Here is a 12,870-nt window from a genome sequence, read left to right as displayed (position 1 = left end):
GGGACACATTTTATTCATCAATCCATAAGATTTATTCTTTTCTAGATTTTTTCTTGATATCTAAGTCCCTCATTTCATCTGTTGTAGATTGCTCAATTGGAAACATCTTAGGTGTTGCCACATATGGAGAAAAATTAATTATATAGTTGATGCTTTAATGTATCACTTTTACAAAATCCTGAATTCCAACAAATCAAAACATTGAAATGAATGTTTATATAGAGACCAACTGGTCCTAAGTATACTCTGTGGCCAAGGCTTAGGAGGCACTTAAGGCAGTTCTTAGGGGTTGGATCATACAGTATGCCTCATTCATAAAAAAATCGAAAGCACAAGAACTCGTGGAGTTGGAAGGAAATATTAAAAGGCCAAGGCAGAGCTGAAGCATCAAATGTCATCTGATAGCCTCAGGGAATTGACCTGATTGAAATACAGATATAATACTATTTTGTCGCAGAAGGTGGAGTTTTTGATAGTCAGGGCAAGACAGTCATACTTTGAGTCAGGGGACAAGGCAGGAAAACTTCTGGCTAGATATATAAAACAGAGAGAGGTTTTCTACCATTCCCTCAGTGAAATCTGCTGTTGGTGAAATATTGACCTCAGCCATTGATATTAATAATGCTTTTAAAGAATTCTATCTTGATCTCTGCAGTTCCACATCTTCGTCTACTAATGAAGACATTAGAAAATGTGTGGTAACATTAGAACTCCCTAAATTGATGACTGAGATAACCTTGGAGGAGTTTGATGAGGTAATTAAGGCCTATTTTTACGCAGATTATATTTTATTATTCGTCTCCGACCCTACTAGATCTATGCCTTGCCTCCACAGAATTATAAATTCCTTTTCTAAATTTCAGGATACAGCGTTAAATCCGAAGCTTTGGCTCTGACTGCGTACTGCCCAGTAATGGCTTATCAGCCAGGCGCCTTTCAATGGCCCAAACAGGGCATTGAGTATTTGGGTATTTTATTCCCAGCAGATTTATAATCTTAAATTAATTTTGATCCTTTAATAAAAAGGTTTTTGAGTGATGTAGGCAGGTGGGCTTCATAACATTTATCTATGATTGGGAAGGTTAATGTTATTAAAATGAATTGTATTCCAAAAATTAACTACTAATTAACTTTTTTAGGTATTTTTTGCATTTATTTTATTTTGACGATCTAGTTGTTGTTGACCATAGTAGTGCATGTTTGTGGGGGTGAATTGATTCTGTTTTTTAAGTTGTGTTTGTATGTTTCGTGTTTATTACAAGTCACAGTAATACACAGTAATACATTTTGCTGCACGCTCTGCTGGACGCTCCGCGATTTCGTGGAGGAGACGCTGCTGGCATGCGGCTCGCCGTTCACTGTGGGGGTTGTTGAGGAGGACCCTGCCTCTCCTCTCCTTAAGTAAATTATGATGGATTTTTGCACAAGAAACTTACTAACATTAAGTAAAAAAACACACAAAAAAACATAAGGAAAGGGTATGATATAACCCCTTTAATAACATTAACAAACTGTCACGGTCCTGTCACTCTGTAAGTCTGGGTTTTTATCTGACAGTCCTGTATTTGTCTGTCGAAATCGGTTTCGGTTTTGGTGTCAGGATCCAGACACTCATGTTCCATGTCTTGTCCTGTATTGGCGTGAGTGCTCACGTCAATAATCTGTCTGTCTCTCGTGACCGGGTACGTGCATTGCACTTGCTTTGCGCTGCTCCCGGTGTCGCAAGCTGTCTTCATGTTGTGCTGAGATTTGGTCTCTTCGGTGTGAGGTTTCGGGTTTGTGTGAGGCCAAATTCTCATACCGGTGTCCTGTCTTGTTTTTGTCACCTGTTGTGTGCATCACGTGGTGTTTGCCTCGCGATTTACGCTCAGGTTTCTTTTAATGTGAGAATGCGTGGCATCGCTTTGTTTGGTGTTGCTATTCATTCTCTCCTAATGTTTGTCGGTTGTAATTGGTGTATAATGCCTTATTGACTTGGCGATGTACGGTCATGCCATTTATTAGTTAATGTGCCTCACCCTTCCACTGTTAACCCATTTGATTTCTCTCCCTAATTTAGTCTCCTCGTGTTTGCTGTCCAGTGCCAGTTGTTTCCTATTTCATCTGCCCCAGCCTGGATTATATTTCCTTTGTTTTTTCCCCTCGAGTTAGTTTACGTTCATTGTTTTAAACCCTTGTGAGAATTTGAGTTTCCCTTTATGGGTATTGTCACGGTCCTGTCACTCTGTCAGTCTGGGTTTTTGTCTGACAGGACTGTGGCATTATTGTCCCAAGTCTGTCTTGTGTTTTTGGTCGGACTTGTTTCATGTCTGGAGCATGGTGTCTGGATTCTGACCCTTCTGTCTTGTCCTGTATTGGCATAACTGCATTGTGCTTGTCATCTTGGTGGCATGAACTCGTGTCAATAATCTATGTCTGTCTCCCACAAACGCGGACGCGAGTTGCGCTGGCTTTGCGCTGCACACCCGGGTCACGAGCTGTCTTCACGGCCGAACTCTTGCACAGAGGTTCTGTTTTTTTTTCCGCCTGTTGTGTGCATCGCATGCCGTTTGCCTCACGATGTATGCTCAGGTTTCGTTTAGTGTGAGAATTTAGTGTGGCATTTTTTTTTTTGCTACCCATTCTCTAGTTTTTTTTGGCTGGCATGGGCGTATATTGCCTTATTGCCTTGGCAATGTACGCTCATGCCATTTTGTTGTTTTGTTGTCTTGTGAGCATGTGGCTTTGTTTTGTTTCTGTATCACAGCATGTCTCTCTGTCTTACGACATACTCCGCCTCCTTGTTTGCTTATTATTAGTTAATTTGCCTCACCTGTCCCCTGTTAACCCCTTTGATTTATCTACCTATTTTAGTCTCCTCGTGTTTGCTGCCCAGTGCCAGTTCATCTTGATTTCTGTCTTTGTTTGCTGTTGAATAGGTTTTGTTTAGTGTGAGAATGTGTGGCATTTATTTTTTTGCTACCCATTCTCTAGTTTTTTTCGGCTGGCATGGGCGTATATTGCCTTAATGTCTTGGCAATGTACGCTCATGCCATTTTGTTGTTTTGTTGTCTTGTGAGCATGTGGCTTTGTTTTGTTTCTGTATCACAGCATGTCTCTCTGTCTTACGACATACTCCGCCTCCTTGTTTGCTTATTATTAGTTAATTTGCCTCACCTGTCCCCTGTTAACCCCTTTGATTTATCTACCTATTTTAGTCTCCTCGTGTTTGCTGCCCAGTGCCAGTTCATCTTGATTTCTGTCTTGTTTGCTATTGAATACAGTCAGTCTTTAATGTTCCAGTCAGACCCACTTTGTTTGTCATGTTTTTTATTCCCATCCCTACCTCTGTCTGGAAAGGTCCTGTTCCTGTTTCCCCAGCCCAAGCCTGGATTATATTTTCCTTTGTTTTCCCTCTTGTGGTAGTTTGAGTTTCCATTTTTTTGTTTGTATTTAACAAAATCTTTGTTTTTACCTTTGCGTTTGGGTCCTGTCTCTGCATCCGTGACACAAACCATATTACATAATTTATTTCACAGAAGATCATGTAGTATGGTATATTCAAATTAGAAGTTTTGTTAAACTTTGATGCAAAATATTCACATATCTTCATATCTGATCGTACTACTGATCTGTTCTATAATCATATCTGATCTGCAATATAACAAGCAATAAGCCTACATAAATAATATATTGCTGTTCCCTCTTTTACCTCATTCACTGGCGTTTGAGGCTATCCAACACATAACTCATCCTTTAATAACACTTGCAAAAATATTTATCTTTCTGAAATTTAAGTGTTTTTTGTTTACAAAATGTGTTTATATTTGCATACAGAACTTGTTTGGCTTCAGCGTAAACATGTTTCCAAAATTAGATTACAATGTTTGCATAATTCTAACCTAAAATCTATACCATATCAAGGGACATCACACATACAGCTGAAGAATGTGTCAAAAAACAAAAACAACTTCTGTTAAAAATGTAAATAGTTCGTATAAACCCTGGTAATATTTTCTACATATGTTTTTACGTACATATAATTTCACTGTTCCAAATTAAATCCTTACCTGTTGTTGTTGTTCTGATTCTTTAAACAGATCATGGGTGAGTTCCTGCCACAGTGAATTCTACAGGGGCTTGAAGGAAAAAGCTCAAAAGAGCAAAGTTTGAATCCTTGTGAAGGTAAAAGGTGTCAATCCACTTTACAAAACTAAAAACATTCTTAAAATCATCAATGTCCATCAACAGGATCCATGCAAATTTTTTGGTAAACCAGTGATGACCAATACAGAGACACAGGAATAAATTGTCTGGCAGAATTCAGCTACGAGAGCTGTACTACTTCTGTAGTCTGCAAAAGAGAGTGTCTGTGTACCTAAGAACAAAAATGTGCTGATAGAAAAGGCAGCAATACCACACCACTGATCCGCGGTTCTTTCTCTCTCTCACACACAAACACACACACCTACCTTGGGGAGCAAAGATCGAACGGGCCTAAAATCACATGAACATATTGTGTGTTTGCTTGCCAATTACAGACTTTAGCACAGCAAGATATTTCCCACATAGATCAGCCTTGATGTAAAACACCCTCACTGACATCATGTTAAACAAAATAAGCATTTCGCAACATCAACAAAAGCACTTTTGCTGCAGTATTCCATAGGATCAAAGAATTAGCTAGAAAACTGATTAAGGAATAACTGCATTAATAGTAACAAATACTGTATGTTGACCATTTGGAGCATAAACAATAAACATGTGGCTGGTTTTATAATAATTGATCAATAATGTACATTTGTGTTTTCCATGTGTACAAAGTACAATAAAAGCAGTATCAGCACAGCCAAATTCTATATAAATATTTTTGTGTTAATGTTTAAAGCAAGTATTCATGCATGCTTAATATAATATGCAAATTCTATTATTGTTTGCAAATCCTTTGTATAATTTGTTTTTAAGAGAATTTTATTTCTTATATTAGCCATGATAAAATAAATACAGATATAGTGATGAGATTATATTAAATTTAAGGTGGTGTTTGCCTTACTTCACTGGTTGCAAGTTGCTGCACACATCAAGTTCAAGGCACAGTTGCTTGCATACAGAATAGTCACTGGATCCTATCCAACCCCAGTCTCATAAAAATTCGTACATATTTTAGGAGTTGTCTATTTCGTATGATTTCGTACGAGTTTGTTCATATGTATTTGTATGATTTCTTCGTGTGCAAATGCTGGGATGTTTAATGCGGAAGTAAAGGTCATTGTCACGAGTGAAGGTGAAGATAAGCACGGGACGAGGATCTACTTGCAGCGGAAGCTTTTTATTAAATAACAACACAAAACATGAACAAAGAAAACATCCACGATGGGAAAAAGGTAAAACAAAACACCGAGGGCATACAAAGGGTTAACAAAACACGGAGGGCATACAAAGGGTTCCACGGGAGAAAACAAAGGCAAAGAGCACGGATAACAGACGTCCACATACATCGAAGACCGACAGGGGAAAGGACAAACAAACAGGGTTAAATACACAAACACAATGAAGACTAAACGAGACACAGGTGAGAACAATGAAGAGTGCAGGCAGTGAGAGAGGCCAGGAATTGCGGGAATTGTAGTTTTACACACGGACAGTGAGACTCAGGGACACGGGACATGGAACGGGATCGGTGACGGGTGAAATGGAAAACACGGAGCAGACAACACGGAAACATGACATAAACGTAATGGGTGAAACAGAGAACATAGGGCAGACAACACAGGAACGTGACATAGCCCCCCCTCAAAAGGACTGGATTCCAGACGGTCCTAAGAAAAGTAATAGAAAAAATAAACAAAGGTTCAAGGAGAGGGGGGCTAGACAAGGAGGAAAACAGACAGACCAAAGGGGCCACAAGGGACACAAAGACAGACTAAGGAGGCACAAGGGACACAGAGACAGACCAAGGAGGCACAAGGGACACAGAGACAGACCAAAGAGGCACAAGGGACACAGAGACAAACCAAGGAGGCACAAGGGGCAATTAGGCAGTCCACGGGGGCACAAGGGGCAATTAGGCAGTCCACGGGGGCACAAGGGGCGGACAGGCAGACCAGGGAGGCCGAGAGGGCAGACAGGCATTCCATGGGGGTGTGAAACGGGGCCAGGGTCAGGTGGCCTGGGGGGGCGTCCACCGGGTAGGGACAGGTTTAGGAGGCCAGGGAGGTGGCCATAAGGCAAGGACCGGTTCAGGAGGTCTGGGAGGTGGCCACAGGACAGGGACAGGGACAGGTTTAGGTGGCCTAGGAGGTGGCCATAGGGCAAAGGCCGGTTCTGGGGGCCTGGGAGGAGGAGTGGCCACTGGGGGAGCTGGCGAAGCCAAGGAGGACTTCGGAGGCGGAGCCGTAGAAGGCTTGGGAGGCGGCGCCGTAGTTGACGGAGCCGTGGGAGGCTCAGGGGGCGGAGCTGAGGGAGGCTTCGGAGGCGGAGCTGAGGGAAGCTCAGGAGGCGGAGCTGAGGGAGGCGGAGGAAGGCTCAGGAGGCTGAGCCGAGGGAGACTCAGGAGGAGCCGAGGGAGGCGGAACCATGGAAACCTCTGGAGGCTCAGGGGGCGGAGCCGTGGGAGGCTCAGGAGGCAGAGTTGAGGGAGGTTCTGGAGGCTCAGGAGGCGGAGCCGTGGGAGGCTCAGGCGTCGTAGGAGGCTCTAGAGGCGGAGACCTGGAAGGCTCTGGAGGTGGAGCCGAGGGAGGCTCAGGAGACAGAGCCGAGGGAGGCTCGGGAGGCGGAGCCGAGGACGGCTCAGGAGGCGGAGCAGAGGAAGGTGGTGCCGTAGGAGGCTTTAGGGGCGGAGATCTGGAAGGCTCTGGAGGCGGAGCCGAGGGAGGTGGCGCCGTGGGGGGTTTCGGAGGCGAAGACCCGGTAGGCTCTGGAGTCTCTGGGGGCAGAGCCGTAGGAGGCTCGGGAGGCGGAGCCGCACAAGGCTCGGGAGTCTCTGAGAGCAGAGCCGTAGGAGGCCCCGGAGGCGGAGCTGTAGGAGGCTTTGGGGCGGAGCCGTAGGAGGCGGAGTCATAGGAGGCTCGGGAGGTTCTGGAGACGGAGCCCTGGAAGACTCGAGAGGCGGAGCCCTGAGTGGCTCGAGAGGTGGAGCTCTGAAAGGCTCGAGAGGTGGAGCCCTGGAAGGCTCGAGAGGCTTGAGAGGCGGAGCCCTGAGTGGCTCGAGGGGCTCGAGAGGCGGAGCTCTGAAAGGCTCGAGGGGCTTGAGGGGCGGAGCCCTGGAAGGCTCGAGAGGCTCGAGAGGTGGAGCCCTGGAAGGCTCGAGAGGCTTGAGAGACGGAGCCCTGGAAGGCTCGAGAGGCTTGAGAGGCGGAGCCCTGAGTGGCTCGAGAGGCGGAGCCCTGGAAGGCTCGAGGGGCTTGAGAGGCAGAGCCCTGGAAGGCTCGAGGGGCTTGAGAGGCGGAGCCCTGGGATGCTCGAGAGGCTTGAGGGGCGGAGCCCTGGAAGGTTCGAGAGTCGGAGTCCTGGAAGGCTCGAGAGGCTTGAGAGGCGGAGTCCTGGAAGGCTCGAGAGGCTTGAGAGGCGGAGCCCTGGAAGGCTCGAGAGGCGGAGCCCTGGAAGGCTCGAGAGGCGGAGCCCTGGAAGGCTCGAGTGACTTGAGAGGCGGAGCCCTGGGAGGCTCGAGAGGCTCTGGCTCTTGGACGGTCCTGGCTACTGGCGCTGGCCCTTGGACGGTCATGGCTACTGGCGTTGGCCCTGGGACGGTCATGGCTGCTGGCGCTTGGACGGTCATGGCTGCTGGCGCTGGCTCTTGGACGGTCATGGCTGCTGGCGCTGGCTCGGGAACGGTCGAAGCTACAGGCGCTGGCTCAGGGACGGTCGAGGCTACAGGCGCTGGCTCAGGGACGGTCGAGGCTACAGGCGCTGGCTCAGGGACGGTCGAGGCTGGCAACGCTGGCTCACTGACCGTGGCAGGCGTGGGCGCTGGCTCACTGACCGTGGCAGGCGTGAGCTGGAGAGCGGAGGCTTTCCTTCTCCTCCTCCTCTGGGCGGAAGAAGTTGGCAGCGCTGGCTCATCGATCCGGGTAGGCAAGGGCTCAGGCTCGACAGCCGGAATCACGAGGGGTGGTTCCTCGGGCGCGAGTTTCCTCAAAACGAGACTCACGTACTCCCTCCATGGGTGGTCTCTGGGTTCCGGAGCCTCTCCACGCCGGGATGACGGTAATCCGACCCAGTAGATGGTCCTCAGGGCGGCGTCGTCGAACCCGGTGTGGATGGCGACCGTGGAGAAGAGAGTGAGTACTCGCGGACGGGAAAGTTCGCCCGGGCCAGTTCGAGGAAAACCGCTGCTAGATCCATTTGGCAGTCGGTCTTTCTGTCACGAGTGATGGTGAAGGTAAGCACGGGACGAGGATCTACTTGCAGCGAAAGCTTTTTATTAAATAACAACACAAAACACGAACAAAGAAAACATCCATGATGGGAAAAAGGTAAAACAAAACACGGAGGGCATACAAAGGGTTCCATGGGAGAAAACAAAGGCAAAGAGCACGGACATCCACATACATCGAAGACCGACAGGGGAAGGAGAAACAAACAGGGTTAAATACACAAACACAATGAAGACTAAACGAGACACAGGTGAGAACAATGAAGAGTGCAGGCAGTGAGAGAGGCCAGGAATTGTGGGAATTGTAGTTTTACACACGGACAGTGAGACTCAGGGCGGACAACAGGGAAAACGTGACATGGAACGGGATCGGTGATGGTTGAAACCAAAAACACGGAGCAGACAACACGGAAACATGACATAAACGTGATGGGTGAAACAGAGAACATAGGGCAGACAACACAGGAACGTGACAGTCATTAAGGACATGCTTATTAATATTATGTCCTTACCTAAACCACTTATCTAAACCTAACCGATCAGTAGTGTGTGTAAACATGATAGGAAGCTGTTGTGTGTGACAGAAGCAAGTAATTGTCGCATATTATAAGGAAATGAAATGTCATTGGCTGTTGTGAAAGCCAAAAAGATATCATACGAATTAGCCAAATTTAGAAAAGTCGTATGAATCATTACGATTTCACCGAGAGAGTGTGAAGACCCTACCTCCACTTACTTCTGCAAATATATGTTCCCTCCAAAAATCTGTAAACAGTGAGTGAGTGGTACCAAACCAAAGAGGTACAAAATCACTCTCCTGAACATTCAATGTACCAGAATCAGAACCAAAGAAAAGAATAAATATCAAAATTAACTATTTAAGATATGTGTGACGTTCTTCTACAGCTAAACACAAACAAATATGTTTTTTGATTAATATCTCAGCTCTGTAGATCCATACAATACAAGTAAATGGTGACCAGAACTCCAAAAGCTCCAAAAAGCACATACAGTCAGCATAAAATTAATCTATAATACCATAGTGGTTTAATCAATGTTTTCTGAAGAGATCCAGTTGGTTTTGGGTGAGAACAGACCAAAATTCCTTTTTCACTGTACATCTTGTCTCTAGGCACAATCATCGATTAGACTGCTGTCAAGATGAACAGTGAAAAAGCGGTCATATTTTGGTCTGTTCTTCATTTGTGTTCTACTGAAGACAGAAAGTCATATACATGTGGGATTGCATGAGGATGAGTAAATGATGAGATAATAACATTTTTGGGTGAACTATCCCCTTAAGACACTCTGTGAGCACTTAAATACTAACAGTTAACTCATTTTTACACTGCACCGTAAACACCATACTTTTCTACACTGTAAACACTAGATCATGCATTAAAGGTGAAGGTGACACCAGAAATAAAGGAAAGAGAAAAAAAATATTTAAGAAACAAGCATATAACAAGGATTACCAGATTCATAATAAGGGAGGAGAAGGAAAGGGCAATTTTGACCATACAGGACAGCAACCTTTTCCCTTTCATACTTAGGAGTAGATGATTTGACAAATCACGACTCTGACATAAACATGCAAACACATACATACACACATCTGCTATTAGCCAGCTATGGCTGATAGGTTAAGTCCTTTGATTCTGATAAAGAGTGGGATCATTCCTTATGGTGTGTGTCTAACAGGGTGACATTTTCAGAGCTCAGCCTGTGAACCGCTGGCATTTCAGAACAGATCACACTCAGGCCAGAGGCTATGACTTCAGCTATCCCTTGGGAAAAAATTTGTTACCAAAGCAAATGTCTTAAAAAAAAAATTGTAATGGAATTAGGCACAATTTTAGTTGTGTAATAAACTAATAAAAAATTATGTTTTATTTAAATCTTGCAATTAGAGTCAGGAGCTTCAGGTATAGTTTACATCAACCATCAGAATGGGGAAAAATGTGATCTCAGTGATTTAGACCGTGTCATGATTATTGGTGCCAGACGGGCTGGTTTGAATATTTCTGCAGCTGCTGATCTCCTGGGATTTTCACACACAACAGTCTCTAGAGTTTACTCAGAATGGGGCCAGAAACAACAACAACAACAACAAAACAAAAAAACATCTATTTCAGTGCCTTGTTGATAAGAGAGGTCAACAAAGAATGGCCAGACTGGTTCGAGCTGACAGAAAGGCTACGGTAACTCGGATAACCACTCTATATAACTAGTGAGCAGAATACCATCTCAGAATACACAACACATCAAACCTTGAGGCGGATGGGCTCCAACAGCAGAAGACCACGTCTGGCACTTTATTAAGATCATAGTGTTCCTAATAAAGTTCTCTGTGAGTGTTTATTATTGTTGTTGGGAGAACAGGAATGCAATACTAACCACACCAAACTTATGTTGTTTGCCCTTTCGCGAATAATACTGGCTTGATCATTTGGTATCTCAACAGAAAGCTTTCAAACACCATTTGCACTATGTCTCTATATATCAATGAATCCAAATGCATTAAATCTTGATTAGTTTTGCAATATATAATTAATATCACATATTTTACCTTAAAAGCTAATTTTGTGCAGAAAATAAAACCCTTTTGAATTGAAATGCTCATTTAAAATGCTTCATATTAACAATTTGTTGCAGAATGGCTTGACTACACCAGAACTAATCGCAATTCTCTCCAAAATCATCTGACGAATTAGAGAGAACATATTTATACTGATCCCTGATTCTTTAGGAGGTTCATCTCTAAATCCTCAACTAAAACTAAACTCCATATGCTGGAACAGCTCTGTGTTTTATTTATGTGACCACTGAGTCCTCTAGTGGTACTTGTGTCTATTGCAGAACTAAATACATAAGGTATTTCACCAGGATCTGTAATAAATAATTAGGTACATTTTAAAACATCTAAATCAACCCTCTAATATAGCAGGAAATTCATTACAGTCAGGAAAAGAACTGATCCAAGAGCAACAATCTTTGAGATATATTATGAACAATCATGCAAAGGAAGGATAGGCTTAAAAGAGTACGCTTATACATATAGAAGAATTATACAATATATCAGAAATGGCTACTACTGTATATAAGAGCACCTACATTGTCATTATGTTTATAAGTTTTATTTATAATATCAAAACAAGTTGTTATAAAACTGCAAGAAGATACTAGTCTTGGATAGCCAGACTTTTGACTTTAAGCATAAAGTATGGCCCTAATTGTGGTTTAATCTTGCCAACAACCAACTTACACCTGTTCCACATGGCATGCCAAAGCACTGCGTAAGTAAAACTGCAGTGTAACTACACTGGCGGGTTCAAGATGAGCTTACACACTGGCAGTGCTTTTTTGCTGCGTGACAGAGCTGCAGCTCTATACAGAAGTTAAAGTAATTTATAGTTACTATACTAAATATTTCCATATATTATTGATGGCCATAAATTCTAGTAATTATCAGGAGTTGACCATTGAGAATTATAACAAACTTGAAGAGAGGGATCACATTACATGAAAATGTTGATTATTCTAAATGTAAGGGAACAAAACTCACAAAGTAAAGCTATAAACTGCTTAAATCGTATGGATTCATTAACAGTTTTAATGAACAGAAAGTGTTAGTGTACCTGTCACTGTGTGTGGAACTTGTTTTACTGTAAGCCCAAAAGATTTGGGCTGATTTCAAACAACGAGTGAGCAGTTCGCTCCACTTTTTCAAGTTGCTTCATTAAAGACCATATATTGCAAAAGATTATGTGGTATAGTATTTTAGTGCAATATTTTCAGCCTGCTACGAATAGCAAAAATAGGCTCAGTGCTTAAACTCTCATCTCAGTCACGTTTTGTATATTACTGCTTCATCCCAGCGTGCTTCTCACACTCCCAGTGTGAATAGATGACTAGCCAATAGGTGCTAGCGCTGGTTAGTTCCTCTAAATATCGCTAAAAGATAATAAACAGTAGCCTTCTGGTTCAAACCAGCTATGTTTGGGTACACTATTGCTAGTTACAGCTAGTTATAACCATGGATTAAACAAAAGTAGGACAAATGTTGCAAATGTTGAGATGTAAATCAGCTCTGTTGACGGAATAAGATAAAAGTGAGGCCCTCAGTTTTGCCATTCCGATTTTTTTTACAGCCAACAGCACAGCAAGAAATTTCTTTACGCCCACTGAGCACTTTATTAAGAACACCTATACTGCTACTTTTTAATGCAATTATCTAATAAGCCAATCATGTGGCAGCAGTGCAATCCATATAATCATTCAGATATGGGTCAGGAGCTTCCGTTAATGTTCACATCAACCATCAGATTGGGGAAAAAATTGGATCTCAGTGATTTAGACTGTGGCATGATTGTTGGAGTATTTCTGTAACTGCTGATCTCCTAGGATATTAACACACAACAGTCTCTAGAGTTTACTCAGAATGGTGCCAAAAACAAAAAACATCCAGTGAGTGGCAGTTCTGCAGATGGAAACACCATATTGATGAGAGAGAATGG

At 43.5% G+C, this 12,870-nt stretch overlaps 1 protein-coding gene across 3 annotated transcripts in view; it reads right to left on the bottom strand.

Annotated features, from left to right (window-relative positions):
• Positions 1 to 12,870, bottom strand: part of garnl3 (GTPase activating Rap/RanGAP domain like 3) — a 119,221-nt gene that overhangs the window by 92,046 nt on the left and 14,305 nt on the right. The window contains exon 2 of one of the 3 annotated variants that reach the window (XM_052111254.1): positions 4,050 to 4,118. The exons of the other annotated variants lie outside the window; for them this stretch is intronic. Within the exon in view, the coding sequence (XP_051967214.1) occupies positions 4,050 to 4,118 (69 nt within the window). The remainder of the gene's footprint in view (positions 1 to 4,049; positions 4,119 to 12,870) is intronic. 3 annotated transcript variants of the gene reach the window in all.

The sequence above is a fragment of the Xyrauchen texanus genome, chromosome 3 (assembly GCF_025860055.1).
Source record: "Xyrauchen texanus isolate HMW12.3.18 chromosome 3, RBS_HiC_50CHRs, whole genome shotgun sequence".
Taxonomy (NCBI): Eukaryota; Metazoa; Chordata; class Actinopteri; order Cypriniformes; family Catostomidae; genus Xyrauchen; species Xyrauchen texanus.
This window is presented reverse-complemented; position numbering and strand designations above follow the sequence as displayed.